The sequence below is a fragment of the Hyla sarda genome, chromosome 2 (assembly GCF_029499605.1).
Source record: "Hyla sarda isolate aHylSar1 chromosome 2, aHylSar1.hap1, whole genome shotgun sequence".
Classification (NCBI taxonomy): domain Eukaryota; kingdom Metazoa; phylum Chordata; class Amphibia; order Anura; family Hylidae; genus Hyla; species Hyla sarda.
This window is the reverse complement of record NC_079190.1, coordinates 95872082-95892314: the sequence shown is the minus strand read 5'-3', so window position 1 is coordinate 95892314 and position 20233 is coordinate 95872082. Positions and strand designations below refer to the sequence as shown.

Genomic DNA, 20233 nt, shown 5'->3' with positions numbered 1-20233 from the left:
CGACCTGGTTGCTACCGCCGCTGCAAGACCATCCCGCTTTGCGGCGGGCTCTGGTGAATACCAGTAGCAACTTAGAACCGGTCCACTGACACGGTCCACGCCAATCCCTCTCTGGCACAGAGGATCCACCTCCAGCCTGCCGAATCATGACAGTAGATCCGGCCATGGATCCCGCTGAGGTTCCCCTGCCAGTTGTCTCTGACCTCACCACGGTGGTCGCCCAGCAATCCCGACAGATCGCCCATCTAAGTCACCAGCTGTCGGAAGTGTCCACCATGGTACAGCAACTTCAGTCGCAGCTACAGCATCTGCAACAGCAGCTACCATCTCCTCCACCAGCTCCTGCACCTCCTCCGCAGCGAGTGGCCGCTCCTAACCTCCGCTTGTCCCTGCCGGACAAATTTGATGGGGACTCTAGACTCTGCCGTGGTTTTCTGTCACAATGTTCCCTTCATTTGGAGATGTTGTCGGACCAATTTCCTACAGAACGGTCGAAGGTGGCTTTCGTGGTCAGTCTCCTGTCTGGGAAGGCTTTGTCTTGGGCCACACCGCTCTGGGACTGCGATGACCCTGTCACCGCCTCTGTACACTCCTTCTTCTCTGAGGTTCGCAGTGTCTTCGAGGAACCAGCCCGAGCTTCTTCTGCCGAGACTGCCCTGCTGAACCTGGTCCAGGGTAATTCTTCAGTAGGCGAGTACGCCATCCAATTTCGTACTCTCGCTTCCGAATTATCTTGGAACAACGAGGCTCTCTGCACGACCTTTAAAAAAGGCCTATCCAGTAACATCAAAGATGTGCTGGCCGCACGAGAGATTCCTGCCAACCTGCATGAACTTATCCATTTGGCCACCCGCATTGACATGCGTTTTTCGGAAAGACACCAGGAACTCCGCCAGGAAAAAGACCTTAATCCCTGGGCACCTCTCTCTCGGTATCCCTTGCAATCTACCCCTGTGCCTCCCGCCGAGGAGCCTATGCAAGTAGATCGGTCTCGCCTGACTATTGAAGAGAGGTCTCGCCGTAGGGATAAAAATCTATGTCTTTACTGCGCTAGTACCGAACATTTCTTGGTGAATTGCCCTATTCGTCCTCCACGTCTGGAAAATGCACGCACGCAACCTGCTCATGTGGGCCTGGCGTCTCTGGGTACGGAGTCTGCTTCTCCATCTATCTCTGTGCCCGTACGGATTTCTCCTTCTGCCAACTCCTCCTTCTCTGCTGTGGCCGTCTTGGACTCTGGTTCTTCTGGAAATTTTATTCTGGCCTCTTTGCTTGATACGTACTGCATCCCGGTGACCCGTCTCATCAAGCCGCTCTATATTTCTTCGGTCAACGGGGTCAAGCTGCACTGCACTGTGCGTTATCGCACAGTGCCCCTGCTTATGAACATTGGACCGCATCTCGAGGAAATTGAATTTTTGGTTTTGCCCGGCTGTATCTCTGAAATCCTCCTCGGTCTGCCATGGCTCCAGCACCATTCTCCCACCCTTGACTGGACCACCGGGGAGATCAAGAATTGGGGTCCTGCTTGCCGCAAGGAGTGCCTCACGTCTGCTCCCAGCCCCGTCTGTCGGTCCTCAGTGTCTCCTCCTGTGCCTGGTCCCCCCAAGGCCTGTCAGGACTGTGCCCTGCCCCCTCATAGTCCCCGTCCTGGTGACACTCTGCCCCGTGCCAAGCCTCACCCTCTGCCCCCCCCTCCCCATTCCCACTCCTTCTGACCGGTCTGCCATTCATGTTTATACCCAGGACTTCACTGTCCCCCAGAAGGAGACTCTACAATCGCTCCCGATGTCCTCGTCCTCTGTGGAGCGACATCCCGACAAAAAGAGGGGGAGACCTAAGGGGGGGGGGTACTGTTACGCCGAGCGCTCCGGGTCCCTGCTCCTCCCCGAAGCGCTCGCGGCGTTTCTCTCCTTGCAGCGCCCCGGTCAGACCTGCTGACCGGGAGCGCTGCACTGACATGGCCGGCGGGGATGCGATTCGCATAGCGGGACGCGCCCGCCCGCGAATCGCATCCCAGGTCACTTACCTGTCCCGGTCCCCGGCTGTCATGCTCTGGCGCGCACGGCTCCGCTCCCTAGGGCGCGCGCGCGCCAGCGCTCTGAGATTTAAAGGGCCAGTGCACCAATGATGGTGCCTGGCCCAATCACCCTGATTAGCTTGCACCTGTTCCTTGCCCTACTTATACCTCACTTCCCCTGCACTCCCTTGCTGGATCTTGTTGCCTTGTGCCTTGAGAAAGCTTACTGTGTTACCCATACTGTGTTCCAGACCTCCTGCTATTCCACCATTGACTACGAACCTTGCCGCCTGTCCCGACCTTCTGCTACATCTGACCTTGCTCTTGTCTACTTCCTTGTACTGCGCTTATCTCATCAGTCAGAGAGGTTGAGCCGTTGCCAGTGGATACGACCTGGTTGCTACCGCCGCTGCAAGACCATCCCGCTTTGCGGCGGGCTCTGGTGAATACCAGTAGCAACTTAGAACCGGTCCACTGACACGGTCCACGCCAATCCCTCTCTGGCACAGAGGATCCACCTCCAGCCTGCCGAATCGTGACATCTTGTATTTTCCGACGGGGCACAAATGGTGTCCCGTTCGAGTTTTCAATGAGTTACTCATTGCAATGGCAGGCAGACCTGGCAGAGCACCCTTACTATCCTTCAACAATGCTTTCCTAATCACCAGCAATTTTGTAAAACACATACGCATGCTAGCGAAATCCTTAGGTCATAATCCTGCTTCTCTGTCAGGGAATTCTTTTCGCATTGGGGCTACCTCAGCCGCATCGCAGCATAAGGTACCAGCCCATATCATCAAGTCAATGGGGAGATGGAATTCATTTTGTTATGCTAGATATGTCCCAAACCCCTGGCTTGAAATGTCACAGGTATTTAAGGTTTTGACAATGTAGTCATATGTAAAATACAAATAAATGATATTAATACTTACTTTTCTTGCTTTTTGCCCTCTATAGGCATGCCCTCGATCATTGTTATGGCACAACTCAACCTTTTATTATGTATATGGTATTTATGTATTGTTGTAAGATGTTCCAGGTAAGTACTCATGGTTTAAGCCCCGAGCACAAGTGATTAAGCCCGCAGGGCTGTTTTGTGGGAGGGGCGTGGGCTATATAACACCCAGAATCCCCTACCTCGAGGAGTGTGTTGAGTTTGTGCCCCCACCCAACCCTCCCCTCTTCTCTTCACTTCTTCATGGGGTATGCCCTCTATAGGCATGCCCTCTATCATGGTTATGGCACACCTCAGCCGCTTATTATGTATATGGTATTTATGTATTGTTGTAAGATGTTCCAGGTAAGTACTGACTGTTTAAGCCCCGAGCACAAATGAATCATGAGAATAAGTAATAAGTAGATTCATTTTCAGTATGGACACTAAGGGGGGGATTTATCAATTCTTTACACCAGATAGCTGTCATATAAAAGAATTAACAAATTTTTCCGCAAGCCTTATTTTTACTGAAAAGTTTGTGGTTTTCTTAGTATTTTGCACAAAAATGTAGAATGTTGCACAATAATCTTAGACTTTCATGAAGTATGACCCTACTTTAATCCTGGAATTCTAAAAAAATACTCTATAAATTAAAGTATCAGTGGGACGCTGCCAGCACTGCTTTTAGATGTGTGTTTGAGATAGTATCTTACTGGACTCTGCAGTCTCCAATTGTTGACCACAAAAGAGGTGACACTTGTTGCCCAAGCAACACCAGTTTAATGGAGAGTATGACCATAGGTTGGGTAAGGAGAGAGCAAACCTCCCTCTAATAATTAGGCTATTTCAGTCTATAATAAGCAATTTATTAGTATGACCCATATAGTGTTACATTTCTGACCTGCATGCATACAGTCAAGGGAACAAGGGACCTTTTAGATAACGCAACTGTGCTATAGTACACTGCCGACACTGGTATAATGGTTATAGCATAGAATAGCGATATACCATTACTATATATGATTTTACATGTTTATAGAGATTATTTAGATTTCCTTATAAAGAGCCAGTCACTCAGAATTCAGTCCCATCCATGACATATGAAATATATTGCATAATGCATTACAACTTTGAGTAGATCTTTTGCTGTATGCAATAAGAAGTAATACATATTCTATACAAAACCTTTATGGAGGTGTCTATATAATAGGTATAAAGCCTTCCATATTGTATCACTTTCGTCTTATGTCATTTTTATTTTCCCTATAGTAGACTGCAAATATTTGGGTATTCTTTACATTCTGTATGAATATTCAGAAGGAATACAGGTGCCTGTGACACTTATCTTATAGAATAACAAATGGGTTCTAAAAATGGGTATGTACACTGATGTGTTTGGATACATTTACAAGTGCCACTGAGTTTAAACATTCTACAATTTTGGAAAACTGCAACTTTGCCTCGCTTATGCACTCTGGCCAGTCTGTGGCTATCCATTCCCACGTGCAGCAAGCTGTGTAGCCTAGATTTGCTAAAACTATCTCATTCTTTTCACAGTCCAAACTTAGATAGATTTTATTAAATGTGCCAGATATGTAAAATTGTCTCAGCTGTTTGGTAAATCCATAGGCTGTTTGGTTTGAGTTTATACCAACTTTTAGTTGGTGGACTTCCCACCAGAATCATGTGCCTCATTTCCTGATAAGGCCAATTCCCCCCCCCCCCCCCCCCTTTGTAGAACCAGGCAGAAAAGGGTCAAAAAAAGTTATGTAAAACTCATCTACTAATAAATGTGGTGCAAAGACAGTTGTAGGTTTGCAACAGCTGGATACACAGTTGGGAAACACTGCTACAGACCAAATTCAGAACTATTATAGCAAAACTGAACAAACTTAAAAGGGTACTCCGCTGCTCAACGTTTGGAACAAACTGTTCTGAACGCTGGAGCCAGCGCCGGGAGCTTGTGATGTCATAGCCCCGCCCCCTCATGATGTCATGCCCTACCCCCTCAATGCAAGTCTATGGGAGGGGGCGTGATGGCTGTCCCATAGACTTGTATTGAGGGGGTGGGGCGTGATGTCATGAGTGGCGGGGCTATGACGTCACGAGCTCCCGGCGCCGGCTCCAGCGTTCGGAACAGTTTGTTCCAAACGCTGAGCAGCGGAATATCCCTTTAAAGGCTTGATACATTTGTGCATTATTAAACATATTAAACGTTTGGCAAATGTTTGTATTATGTATTGTGAGTGAATGTTAACCCTTGAAAACCATTATTTTCTTTTAGTCGATGCTGCTTCAGAAATCCGTGCTGATTCATTTCTAAAAAAAGTCCGATAGGGGTTTTTCTCGATAAAGATCGCAAGACTCCCTGTAAAGACATTTACGCCAGTTTTCTGTTGTGCAAAAGCTGAAATTTTACTGCAATCCTCAGTTTGCGCAAGCATGTGCAACTCTTTTATACTATGCACCACTCGTGCTTTTCTGAAAAAATGAGGCTTAATGGGAGGGGCATGGCCTCCAGTTCCCCAGTACATTTACTACATTTTACACTGGTAAACTGGTAGCGCAAGGACACCTCTTAATAAATTTGGGGCGCATTACACCAACATATTTTGCCCCTTAGTTAAATTATAAAATTCAGGTTTCCTGCAGTCACCACTAGAAGGAGCTTTGGAGCTCACTGCATACTGTGTTTACACTGAACTCTGTATCACAAATACAGGATTTATCTCTCCATAAAATAACATGGTGTTATAGGTGACAGTTTACATGGAGTCTAAAGCTGTATTTACTTTGCAGCAGGGTATGTATGTATCACTTCCATAGTAATATACATATAACAAACTACTTATAATATCAAATAACTGTATGAGATGCAGCGTCTGGCACTACTGTGTGTGTACAAGCACTTAGTGGAAGAATGTAGGCCTAGCTACCGGCCGTCACAGGTGCAGAATCAGGTGGTGCCACAAGTATAGAGATACAGGCAATTGTAATAGAAGAGCAAAGAAGACTTGGCGACTCACCATTTCATGCCGAAATCAAGTTCCTTTAATCCAGGATGTAAGACGTGTAACACGTAACAGCAAGGGAGGGCAGGAGGGGAGGCAGGGGGTGCGGGTAGGACTGCGCGGTTTCGTGCCAGGCTTGCACTTCTTCAAGCTACATGCACCATGTAGCTTGAAGAAGTGCCTGCCCGGCACGAAACCGCGCAGTCCTACCCGCACCCTCTACCTCCCCTCCTGCCCTCCCTTGCTGTTACGTGTTACCCGTCTTACATCCTGGATTAAAGGAACTTGATTTCGGCATGAAATGGTGAGTCGCCAAGTCTTCTTTGCTCTTCTATTACAATTACTTATAATATCCCACTTCAGTATGTACATCATGTAGAACACTGCATGAAATGATATCATCTAAAGTTCACCTAGTTCCTTGATGTTGCACAATTCCTGAAGAGTCTGTGAGACTTACAAGGTTATCCCTGTGTGTATGTCGGGCGGGCCCCGGGAGGTCACTCAGGTGCATGCCTATAAAAACCACCTGTAGGTACGGTGAAGAGTGCAGGACCCGGACTACACTGTACTTCACCATGAAGCACACAGTTGTTCTTCTGTTGCTCCTTCCATGTGTGATCTATGGAGCTAGCCTACCAGAACCACGTAAGAATTATTCCAATATTTCTTATGTCATAAAAGGATATTCCAGTGTAGAGTGACCTTTTTTTTTATTTTAAATATAGTAACTTAATGAAATAAACAATATTGTACTGTATTGTACTATGCTGTATCTATATTGTCTAGTGTTATATTTACCTGCTAGTAGGCTGTGTACTTATTAGTAAATGAAGCTTAATATTAATTTTTACATAAGATCTCTGATAGTAGGCAAAACCATCCCCGATTATATCTAGAGGAAAAAAGCCTGTACATATCTAGTTTAGCTCCCAGTTTTGTGGTGGATACAATTGCATGGAATCTAGACATTCCTTTATTATGTGTAAGGCTATGTTTCTTAAAAAATATGGTTAACATAATAACTTGATTTAACCCCTTAAGGACACAGACAATTTCATTTTGGCATTTTTGTTTTTGCCTCCTTAATTTCTAAGGGGCATAACTCTTTTATTTTATTTTTATTTTTTATATCTTTAGACCCATATGAGGGCTTGTTTTTTGCATGGCCAATTGTAACTACATCACTTATTTTAATAAAAAAAAAATGTATGACAAAACAACCAATATTCTGGGGAACTCTAAAAGAAAAAAACTATTTTGCATCTTTTGAAGGCTCTTGTTCTTATGCTGTACCCTTCTAATTCTGTGGGACAATATGAGTAAATGAACACTCATGTTTTGTTTACAAAATTAGTATGTTTAAATTTGCCCTATTCTAACCCCTATAACTTTCTCCTTTTTCCGTATACGGGCTGTATGAGGGCTGATTTTTTTGTGTCGTGATTTGTAGTTTTATTGGTACCACTTTGGGTATGACTTTTTAATCACATCTTATAAAAATTTTTTGGAATGTGACGTGACCAAAGGGAATGGAGGAAGGTGAGTAAAGGGTTCATTCACACCACATTTTTGCAACATAGTTCCCATATACATTTTCAATTTGAAAAACGTACAGAACCGTATTGAAAACCGTATGCATTGACTCTCCATTGAAAACTGTATGCCAAATGATGCATCCGGTGGCATCCGTATTGCGTCTTGTACAGTTTAGTCCGTAGCTACCACTTTTTTTGGTCCGGGTGAAAAAAACGTATTGAAACCATATACGTTTTTTTTAAAACATGGGAGTCAGTGGGAACCGTACAGAACTGTATGTGCGTACGGTTTCATCCAGTTTGCACCATACGGTTTTTGACTTTGCATAGTTTTTTTTCAATTAAACAAGTAAAACTTTATTCATAATGGAGTGAAAAGTTAAAAAACGTATACGTTTTTTTCTTAAAGGATGGATGCAACCGGACATCATTTTTCAAACCATATACGGGTTAAAATTTATACATGTTTTGATATAGTTTGGCACAGTTTTGAGGAAATCCTTTTTTCATCAAAAACCTGATATGGGAACTGTATTGCAAAAACGTGGTGTGAATGCACTTTTCTGTGTTTTGGATCCCGCTTGGTTTTGGCTAAAAAAACTGACCAAATAATGACTTTGTGCGAACCCAGCCAACAAGAAGAAAATAACTGAGCCAAAATCTGCAGTTTTTATTTCTTTATAGAGTTCTCATGTGGGAAAACACATCTAAACTGACTAATACTCCAGACGATCAGCCCCCAAAATGAAGTAAACCTTTAAAGCATACCTCCAGCATGTACAACCAATCCCCTTTCCTATATAGGGGATAAGGGTTAGATCGTGGGGGGTCCAACAGCTGGAGTCCCCCCCCCTATCTCCCAAACGGAGCCCCGGCTCCCTGCATGGAACGGGCATTTTCGACCAGCGCCGAAAGCGGCGGACAACATGCCCCCTCCATGCAGTTCTATGGCAGAGCCGGAGCACTGCATTTGGCAATCTCCGGCTCTGCCGTAGAACTGCATGGAGGGGGCATGGAGTTATCCTTTAAGTTTCAATTTTGTTAATTCGATTCTTATGACATGAACCTTGTTGTGTAGCACTTACTAGTTCTGTAGACTTATTCAATGTTTGTTTTTATTGATTCCTTATATCATTACCTTTTTGTTTTTTTACTTTTTAACTCAGGACAACAGACTTTTGCTTCTGCCACTAATGCCGAGATTGTAAGTCTGTCTGAACAGTTATTTTCCGGAGATGCAAACAGAGCTGTGAGCAGTGACATAACATTGAATGTGCAGTACAAGGCATCCAGTACCCAGACCAGCTCAGGAACAGACTTTGCCAGCCAAAAGTAAGATGAAGATGGTTTCAGTTTTTTCAGCATTCACAAATATTAGTTTAATTTGTCATTTATCATATCAATGTAAAATTATGAAAAAAACTAAAGACTTTGAGAAATATTTACTAGTTTAAGTACCAATGTTATTGACAGTGACCGGGTTATGTCAGGGGTTCTCTATTCATTCTCAAATTCTGAAAAACCACTTAAAACAGACACTTAAAAAACCATGACATTTTAATAATTAAAAAAAAAGTAAATTTAAAAATACCAGAAATAAAGAAGGTCCTACTACAGAAAAATCGAAGGCAGCATCCCCTACCCACCCCAACACCACAAATAAATATGTATATTACATAATAGGGATTTTGCCCTGGAGAGATTATACATAAGTAATAATCGACCGTGTGGTAGTCATGGGCATCAAACCATGTGGTAAACCGCAAGATACAAACCAGAGAAGAAATGGACACAGAGTGTGGGAGAGTAAGAGGATGACACCCCCCAAAGTGTGTTTCGGTGCAGCCTTCTTGAATTCCCAAAAACAAAATCATAGTTATTGATATTTAAAGGGGTACTCCGGTGGAAAACATTTTATTTTTTTTAAATCAACTGGTGCCAGAAAGTTAAACAGATTTGTAAATTACTTCTATTAAAAAATCTTTACCCTTCCAGTACTTTTTAGCAGCTGTATGCTACAGAAGACATTATTTGCTTTTTGAATTTCTTTTATGTCTTGTCCACAGTGCTCTCTGCTGACACCTCTGTCCGTGTCAAAAACTGTCCAGAGCAGGAGAAAATCCTCATAGCAAACCTCTCCTGCTCTGGACAGTTCCTGACATGGACAGAAGTGTCAGCAGAGAGCACTGTGAATAAGACAAAAAAGAAATTCAAAATTCAAAGAATTTCCTCTGTAGCATACAGCTGCTAAAGAGTACTGGAAGGATAAAGATTTTTGAATAGAAGAAATTTACAAATCTGTTTAACTGTCTGTCACCAGTTCATTTAAGAAAGGACTTGTGGTCGGGAATGTCTAAAAGGCAGATATTCAGGAGCGATATTTTAGAGAAAATTTCCAGAGAGGGTTCGGTAAACCTGACACACAGAGCATTGCAGAACCCTCTCTGAACATTTCCGCTAAGATATCACTGCTGAATTTCTGCCTCACTGGCATTTCAGACCACAAGTTTTGTCATGTACAGTTCTCACGGGACCCATACTAGACACCACACAGTATAGTATAGTATCGGCTTTGCTTGGATATTTTATTTATGGCAGTGTTATTGTTGTAATGTACTGGAAAACCAGAGATAGTCTTACAAAAAGTCTAAAGGGGTATCCTCTACACAGGCTTTGATAAATCTCCCCCCATTTTATGCCAAAGAACTCTGTTCACTCAAAAATAACAGAGCTAGATTATTATGCAAATAACACACAGGCAATAGTACCTGACAAGTATAAACATTTTAAAATACATCATGTGGTACACTGGGGGTGTCTCATGTAAAAGCCCACCCATGTGGATTGTTTGAAAGGCGCATGCCAGGCCGCCACCCAGCAGCCTCAGTAATGGACGGCACTTTGTTACTAGTGTAAGTTTCAGCCACATTTTACGTCTGTTTGCAGGTATAATATATAGTAAATTTGGCGCATGTGGGTGGCCCCATTTGAGTTAAGCCATTTGGAACACATGAGTGGGTTTGCTCACAAATTTGCAAATTTAGGATGCCTGAAACTATGCATTCTAGCTTGATAAATTCTCCCCATGTCTAGGGAATGCTTGATTTCTAAACTGTAGTTCACCTTCATTGTAATATGCTAAAAACCTGGTTTACAACATTGTTCATTCTATGGTACATTGATACATGAGCTGGACTGCTGTTCTTCCTGTAAAGAACATGTAAGGCTATGTTCACATTAATGTTGGGGAGCTCCGTTTACTGATATTAGGTTTTTTCTCCTCTAAAATCCTGCAAAAAAAAATAAAAATGGACATCTAATAGAAACTCACAGGTCCCCATTCAATGTCCTGCAAGGATCTGTTGGTGTCTGTTGTGACACTCTGTCCACCCCATCATCAGCGTCTGTAAAGCTTCCAAACGGAACTCCGTAACACTGATGTGAAGGCGACCGTACATGTCTACCACAGTCCAGCAGCTCATGCAGCCTTTCAGTGTTTGTCTGTGCTGTTCTGCTGTCCTCTTGTGGTCATTTATAAAGATGTATTTTGTTTCCCTGAGCGCCTGCTACTTCAGCTGTCATAGAAAGTTCTTTCTTCTTGTTAAAGGGGTACTCCGATGAAATTTTTTTTGTTTTTTAATCAACTGGTGCCAGAAATTTAAACAGATTTGTAAATGACTTCTATTTAAAAATCTTAATCCTTCCAGTACTTATCAGTTGTTGTATGCTCCAGAGGAAGTTCTTTTCTTTTAGAATTTCTTTTCTGTTTAACCACAGTGCTCTCTGCTGACACCTCTGTCCATTTCAGGAACTGTACATAGTAGGAGAAAACCCCCATAGCAAACCTATTCTGCTCTGGACAGAGGTGTCAGCAGAGAGCACTGTGGTCAGACAAAAAAAAGAAATTCACCCTCACTGTTTCCCTTATGTGTCTTGTAGTTCTTGTGTTGTTTGCCTACCCCTTTTTTATGCTGTTGTCTATGTGTTTTGGTTAGGCAGTTTATACGCTGGACTCAGCACTATTGACCTCACTAAGTGCCTTTTATGTACAATTTATGCCCTATGCAGACAGAGGTCTGTTCTTTCTTGCTGCCCTGCTTAGAACAGTTATTTTTCGTATATTGTGTCCGTACATGGTGCACCTTTTTCTAATGATCACTCACGCTGTGTGTATACTTATTGCCCTGTTTTTGGCGGATGCTGTTTGTTTTTGTATTGTTTTTTTTTTTTGTTAATAAACTTTTTGAAATGGAAAAAAAAAATTCAAAAAGAAAAGAACTTCCTCTGTAGTATACAGCAGCTGATAAGTACTGGAAAGGTTAAAAATGTTAAATAGAAGTGATTTACAAATCTGTTTAACTTTCTGGCACCAATTGATTTAAAAAAAAAAGAAAAAATTGGTTTCCACTGGAGTACCCCTTTAACCATAGAACACTTTTTATTATTGTAGATATAGGGGGAGATTTATCAAAACCTATCCAGATGAAAAGTTGACCAGTTGCCTCTGAAAAATGAAAGAAGCGATCTGATTGGCTACTATGGGCAAGTGGGCAACTTTTCCTTTGCACGGGTTTTGATAAATCTCCCCCATAGTGTTTTGACTTCTGTGCATTTAATTTGTATTTACTAACTAATGGGAAGTACCTTAGTGTAGCAGTGAGTGTGGGTTGCAATATCTCTACTTACCACTCTAGATGCGTCTTGACACCATGTTTGTAGAAGTTCTCCAGGTTTTTTTTGTTTTATAAATCATGCACACTCACCATCACCATAGTCTGAGGATATGTATTTTCAGCTTTTTTTTTTGCATAAGGCTATGTTTCGATGTTAACACATGATATTTAGGTTAGGACTTTGCCCATTATTTAAAAAACAATAAAAAACTAAACAAAAACAAAAAAACTGAATTAGAGCTGACACAGATAAAGATTTCTGAGCGAAATCATGACCAAGAAAGTAAGGATAATAATAATGGGTCAGGATTTTTAAAGGAGTGCTGCAGTCTTAGACACTTATAAGTTTCTGATCGAGGGGGTCCGACCACGAGCGGAATTCTGCAGTGTGAACTTAACATTAGTGTGAATGGGTCTCCGCGGACACCTCCGCCGCTGAAATTGTTCAGTGCAAAGAAAGAACATGTTCATTCTTTGCGCGGAAGTCCGCGAGCACTGCATGGCCGTCAATGGTGACGACGCAGTGCTGCGCGGTCCATCCGCCTCCGCCGGCTGCCAGTCTGAATCTCCGCTCGCTGATTTCAGCAAGCGAAGATTCCGTTCTCACTCTGTAGTGTGAACATACCCTTATACATGCTTATCAACTGTTAACAAGGACAGGGGCCTACAGGAAACACCCTCAAAATAGCTGGAGTAGAAACACCTTTTTCTGTATGTGGGTTGATTAAACTCCACCCTTTTTGCACTGTTGGGAAGTAATCTTTTATAGCACGTTTGCTTAATTCTTCTCTAAGGCCAGGTTCACACTACTGGCCAGACAAAATCCGTCCAGAAATTCTGATTACTGCCAGCGCTGACTGAATCAGTTGGCTCTAGGACCTTGCAGACCTTGGTGGAGCGGAAATCCACCAAAACATTGAACAATTTCAATGTTCTGGCGGAATTTTTCAAGTGGATTTTCCTGGTGGAAAGTCTGCCTCAAAAACTCTGCAGTATGCACTGTGCAGTGGAATCCCGTTGCACAGGAATTTCCAAGCAGAATTTCAAAATGGCCTTAGGCTAGGTTCACAGTATAGTATTTCCGACCGACAGTTGGTTTAGGAATTTGTGTTGGAAATTCTGTTGCAGCAGAACCCCATTGCTGGCAATGGGATTCCGCTGCACAGTGCACACTTCTGAATTCCAGGAGTAATTCCAGGAGAAATTCTGCCCTTAAAAGAATGAATTTTTTCATTTTGAGGATGTCCATCTATGGGGATGTCAGCGTCCGCATGGTCCTAGCGCCAACTCGGAAGCTTCATAAGTGTGAACCATCCATTGTATACACAGATAGTACTGACTCTTTATGACTATGTTTCTTTCTTCTTATCAGGCTTTTCAGCTATGTGAATGAGGCTAAACTGTTTGCCCGTCCAACCTTTTCTCGCCTAATCTCTCTGCTTGACAACTATGTGAAGACCACAGGGACAGCAGAGTCAGTGACCAGCGGTGAAATCACTGAACAAAATGCTTTCGTAGATGAGATCTTCAGGACCACCGTCTTCAGCCGACTGTCAAGCTTCTTGATTTCCAAAGGTATATTTGTCAGTGACCTGCACCAACAATTCATGCATAGTAGTAGACATATCAGTTGGTACAAGCTGTTCTACAACTGTTCTATTGTTTTGTAGTTTTAGTGCCAAATACTGAGAGTTACTGCAGATCCTGTGGGGTTCTCTGTTAAGCTAAGTTCAGTAGGATTGCACGGAGGGCAGCTGTTGCACTAGATCAGCGGTCTTCAAAGTGTGTCCCTCCAGATGTTGCAAAGCTACAACTCCGCTGCTGCTGCTTTCTTTTTGTGAAATGGCTATTTCCTGTTAGAGTTCCCTCCCTCCAACTAGTCCCATGATCCCTTGTTTGTAAGTATGAGGTAAATTTTTCCCTTTCCGACACGTCAGCCACCCCACCCATTGCAACACAGCTGAGTGGCCTTGCATGCTGTGCCATGCTTGAAACTACAATTCCCTGCAGCCCTGTGGAGAATGATCTCCTTCCTACCCAGTGGTTGATATACCCATTGACACTCAGACAGGCTTCCCTTCAACACCTGACTAGCGATGTAATGTTCCGGGCTGTACTGCAACCTGGAAAAAGGTGAAACAATACTTATTGAACATGGTGGCAAAGATCACATAAGAATTGCAAGACTAGCCATCAAACACAGGTACAGACACTTTATTATGAACTAAACTAACTTTAAAGCCCCCCCCCCCCATAGCACAGTCAAATAAAGAAAATCTAGGAATATCCCTTTAAATGTTGCCATAAAACATTATGGACAAATGTCCCAAAAAGAGGTAAACACTTTGGAAACCTCTGGTAAGATTGCAATATTACAAATGTTTTAGAGAATATTATAAGTGTTTTAGATGGTAGCTTAGACAGAGCACACAGTGTTATGTTATTTTTATGACCATTTTTTTTTACTAGTACTGTTACAGTTGAAATAGACTTTACATGAGTTAAAACTATATTTAGAAAACTAGAATAGACTACATCAACTAGTATGTCCATGTAAAAGCATATCAGTAATTTCAGGTGACTTTTAGGATAAGCTGTCCCATGTACATGGGGAGCAGCACTATTTCTGGCCATACATTAACTTGTATATGGTATTTTTGGGCAGATTTCTGCTCTGCAGGCTTCATCTCTAATTTGTAGTTCTCCCAAAGCTTGTGTGCAGAGCTTCCTCTTTTCACCTTCACAGACTTGTATTGGCTTGTCTTGCAGACACAGGACAAAGCTGAGCTGATATTCAGAGTGGAATACAGTCTCATAGGAAAGGGGGAGAGGGAAGAAGTTTGATAAAAGGAGAAAGAAGCATTTTGTCTAATAAGATATTTTACAAAGTTTCGCATATCTTCTTGTACTATTGATCTATGCTGATTTTGTCCAAAAGACAGTGTCTATTTAAGTGTTTGACAGACTGTTATAATTTACAGGTTATTACACTTCTACTGAAAGCTTTAAGACTGACTTCAAGGAGATGTGGTTTGGACTGTACACCCGCACCAAAGGACCAATGGATTCATCAGGCTTTGAGCACGCCTTCCTTGGTAAGAAAATATATATAATAATACACTGCTCAAAAAAATAAAGGGAACACTTTAAAAACACAATGTAACTCCAAGTCAATCACTTCTGTGAAATCACACTGTCCACTCAGGAAGCAACACTGATTAACAATCAATTTCACATGCTGTTGTGCAAATGGAACAGACAACAGGTGGAAATTATAGGCAATTAGCAAGACTCCCCCAAATAAAAGAGTGGATCTGCAGGTGGTGACCACAGACCACTTCTCATTTCCTATGCTTCCTGGCTGATGTTTTGGTCCCTTTTGAATGCTGGTGGTGCTTTCACTCTAGTGGTAGCATGATAAGGAGTCTACAACCCACACAAGTGGCTCAGGTAGTGCAGCTCATCAGGATGGCACATCAATGTGAGCTGTGGCAAGAAGGTTTGCTGTGTCTGTCAGCGTAGTGTCCAGAGCATGGAGGCGCTACTAGGAGACAGGCCAGTTTATCAGGAGATGTGGAGGAGGCCGTAGGAGGGCAACAACCCAGCAGCAGGACCGCTACTTCCGACTTTGTGCAAGGAGGAGCAAGAGAAGCACTGCCAGAGCCCTGCAAAATGACCTCCAGCGGGCACCAAATGTGCATGTGTCCACTCAAATGGTCAGAAACAGACTCCAAGAGGGTGGTATGAGGGCCTGACATCCACAGGTGGAGGTTGTGCTTACAGCCCAACACTGTGCACGAGTTCGGCATTTGCCAGAGAACACAAAGATTAGCAAATTTGCCACTTGCGCCCTGTGCTCTTCACAGATTAAAGCAGGGTCACACTGAGCACGTGACAGAGTCTGGAGACGCCATGAAGAACGTTCTGCTGCCTTCAACATCCTCCAGCATGACCGATTTGGCGGTGGGTCAGTAATGGTGTGGGGTGGCATTTATTTGGGGGGCTGCACAGCCCTAGATGTGCTTGCCAGAGTTAGCCTGACTGCTGTAAGTTACCGTGATGAGATCCTCAGACCCCTTGTGAGACCATATGCTGATGCGGTTGGCCCTGGGTTCCTCCTAATGCAAGGCAATGCTAGACCTCATGTGGCTGGAGTGTGTTAGCGGTTCCTGGAAGAGCAAGGCATTGATTCCATGTACTGGCCCGCTCATTCCCCAGACCTGAATCTGATTGAGCACATCTGGGACATCATGTCTCGCTCCATCCAACAACGCTACTGTCACGATGCCGGCTGGCAGGAGGTGGATCCTCTGTGCCAGAGAGGGATGGCGAGGACCGTGCTAGTGGACCGGTTCTAAGACACTACTGGTTTTCACCAGAGCCCGCCGCAAAGCGGGATGGTCTTGCTGCGGCGGTAGTGACCAGGTCGTATCCACTAGCAACGGCTCACCTCTCTGGCTGCTGAAGATAGGCGAGGTACAAGGGAATAGGCAGAAGCAAAGTCGGACGTAGCAGAAGGTCGGGGGCAGGCGGCAAGGTTCGTAGTCAGGGGAGATAGCAGTAGTTCTGGTACACAGGGTATAAACACACAAAACGCTTTCACTAGGCATAAGGGCAACAAGATCCGGCAAGGGAGTGCAAGGGAGGAGACTAGATATAGCCAGGGAACAGGTGGGAACCAATTAAGCTAATTGGGCCAGGCACCAATCATTGGTGCACTGGCCCTTTAAGTCTCAGGGAGCTGGCGCGCGCGCGCCCTAGAGAGCGGAGCCGCGCGCGCCAGCACATGACCGCAGGAGACGGGAATGGGTAAGTGACCTGGGATGCGATGAGCGGGCGCGTCCCGCTGTGCGAATCGCATCCCCAACGGCCATGGCAGAGCAGCGCTCCCGGTCAGCGGGACTGACCGGGAAGCTGCAGGGAGAAAGACGCCGTGAGCGCTCCGGGGAGGAGCGGGGACCCGGAGCGCTAGGCGTAACAGTACCCCCCCCCTTAGGTCTCCCCTTTTTTTTGTCCGGTGACTGCCTCCCCTGGGATGAGGACACCGGGAAGGAATGGATGGTTTCCTCAATGGCAGGCAGTACAGCAGGAGTAGGAATGGGGAGGGAGGGCAGAGGGCGAGACCTGGCACGGGGCAGTGTGACACCAGGACGAGGGCCATGAGGGGACACAGAAGCTTGCCTGATGGAACTGGGAGGGGGGGAGGGGCATTTCCTGTGGCAGGCAGAGTCCTTAATGACCTTAGGGGGACCGGATACTGAGGGAACCACAGAGTCACGGCAAGGGTTACTGGGAACCGGTCTTAGACAGTCCTTGGAACAAGAGGGCCCCCAACTCTTGATCTCCCCAGTGGACCAATCCAGGGTTGGGGAATGAAGTTGAAGCCAGGGAAGTCCAAGGAGAATTTCCGAGGTGCAATTGGGGAGGACCAAAAGTTCAATCCTCTCGTGATGAGATCCGATGCTCATTAGAAGGGGCTCCGTGCGGAAGCGTATGGTACAATCCAACCTGGCTCCGTTGACCGCGGAAACGTGGAGTGGCTTGACAAGACGGGTCACCGGAATGCGGAATTTATTCACTAAGGATTCCCGAATAAAATTCCCAGAAGCTCCAGAGTCCAGGCAGGCCACGGCTGAGAGGGGAGAGCTGGCTGAAGTGGAAATCCGAACAGGTACCGTGAGACGTGGAGAAGCCGACTTGGCATCAAGAGACGCCACACCCACGAGAGCTGGGTGCGAGCGTGCGTTTCCCAGACGTGGAGGACGGATTGGGCAATCCACCAAAAAATGTTCAGTACTGGCACAGTACAGACAAAGATTCTCTTCCTTACGGCGATTCCTCTCTTCCAGGGTCAGGCGAGACCGATCCACTTGCATGGCCTCCTCGGCGGGAGGCCTAGGCGCAGATTGCAGTGGAGACTGTGGGAGAGGTGTCCAGAGATCTAAGTCTTTTTCCTGGCGGAGCTCTTGATGCCTCTCAGAAAAACGCATGTCAATGCGAGTGGCAAGATGAATGAGTTCATGCAGGTTAGCAGGAGTCTCTCGTGCGGCCAGAACATCTTTAATGTTGCTGGATAGGCCTTTTTTAAAGGTCGCGCAGAGAGCCTCATTATTCCAGGATAGTTCAGAAGCAAGAGTACGGAATTGTATGGCGTACTCGCCAACGGAGGAATTACCCTGGACCAGGTTCAGCAGGGCAGTCTCAGCAGAAGAGGCTCGGGCAGGTTCCTCAAAGACGCTTCGAATTTCCGAGAAGAAGGAGTGTACAGAGGCAGTGACGGGGTCATCGCGGTCCCAGAGCGGTGTGGCCCATGACAGGGCTTTTCCAGACAGAAGGCTGACTACGAAAGCCACCTTAGACCTTTCAGTAGGAAACTGATCCGACATCATCTCCAAGTGCAAGGAACATTGCGAAAGAAAGCCACGGCAAAACTTAGAGTCCCCATTAAATTTGTCCGGCAAGGACAGGCGGAGGCTAGGAGTGGCCACTCGCTGCGGAAGGGGTGCAGGAGGTGGCGGAGGAGATGGTTGCTGCTGCAGTTGCGACTGAAGTTGGTGCACAATGGTGGACATTTCCGACATCCGGTGGGTTAGATGGGCGATCTGTCGGGATTGCTGGGCGACCACCGTGGTGAGATCAGAGATGGAATGCTGGGGAACCTCAGCGGGATCCATGGCCGGATCTACTGTCACGATGCCGGCTGGCAGGAGGTGGATCCTCTGTGCCAGAGAGGGATGGCGAGGACCGTGCTAGTGGACCGGTTCTAAGACACTACTGGTTTTCACCAGAGCCCGCCGCAAAGCGGGATGGTCTTGCTGCGGCGGTAGTGACCAGGTCGTATCCACTAGCAACGGCTCACCTCTCTGGCTGCTGAAGATAGGCGAGGTACAAGGGAATAGGCAGAAGCAAAGTCGGACGTAGCAGAAGGTCGGGGGCAGGCGGCAAGGTTCGTAGTCAGGGGAGATAGCAGTAGTTCTGGTACACAGGGTATAAACACACAAAACGCTTTCACTAGGCACAAGGGCAACAAGATCCGGCAAGGGAGTGCAAGGGAGGAGACTAGATATAGCCAGGGAACAGGTGGGAACCAATTAAGCTAATTGGGCCAGGCACCAATCATTGGTGCACTGGCCCTTTAAGTCTCAGGGAGCTGGCGCGCGCGCGCCCTAGAGAGCGGAGCCGCGCGCGCCAGCACATGACCGCAGGAGACGGGAACGGGTAAGTGACCTGGGATGCGATTCGCGAGCGGGCGCGTCCCGCTGTGCAAATCGCATCCCCAACGGCCATGGCAGAGCAGCGCTCCCGGTCAGCGGGACTGACCGGGAAGCTGCAGGGAGAAAGACGCCGTGAGCGCTCCGGGGAGGAGCGGGGACCCGGAGCGCTAGGCGTAACAGCTACATTGCACCACAGACTGTCCAGGAGTTGGCGGATGCTTTAGTCCAGGTTTGGAAGGACATCCCTCAGGAGACCATCCGCCTCCTCATCAGGAGCATTCCCAGGCGTTGTAGGGAGGTCATATGGTCATGTGGAGGCCGCACACACTACTGAGCCTCATTTTGACTTGTTTTAAGGACATTACATCAAATTTGGATCAGCTTGTAGAAACTATGTAAAGACTAAAGTATTTCATATGATTAGTTCATTCATTCAGATCTAGGGTGTGTTCTCTTAGTGTTCCCTTTATTTTTTTGAGCAGTGTATTTATGTTAAACATAGTAACATTTCCTACAGGATAATAATACAATTAGTAGTAGTTATACCTTAGGTAATAATATGGTGTATGTCATGGCTGGACCGATTAGCCTTGCTTTATGACTTTTGGTGCTTTTGGACAGTACTAGCTATATTAAACAGTCCACAAATACACTAAAACAGCAATAATAATGCTTTAATGTAGAACTAATGGTTAGCAAGACTAGACAAATCAAGTCTACTTGACATGTGTAGTGGATCTTTGTGGTATATTGTAAAGGGTGCGTAGCATGACCCAACATATCTCATCCAACCTTACTTATGACGTTTTACAGTGAAAAATTGACATAAAGATGTTAAAG

The 20233-nt window shown here is 45.3% G+C and overlaps 1 protein-coding gene across 1 annotated transcript in view; it reads left to right on the top strand.

The window, feature by feature from the left end:
• The window catches only part of LOC130358800 (uridylate-specific endoribonuclease D-like), a gene marked incomplete at its 5' end in the record, with an annotated part of 166308 nt that overhangs the window by 36929 nt on the left and 109146 nt on the right, over positions 1–20233 (top strand). Inside the window, 3 exons of the mRNA XM_056562609.1 lie at positions 8673–8838; positions 13552–13754; positions 15161–15274. Coding sequence (XP_056418584.1) covers positions 8673–8838; positions 13552–13754; positions 15161–15274 — 483 coding nt within the window. The remainder of the gene's footprint in view (positions 1–8672; positions 8839–13551; positions 13755–15160; positions 15275–20233) is intronic.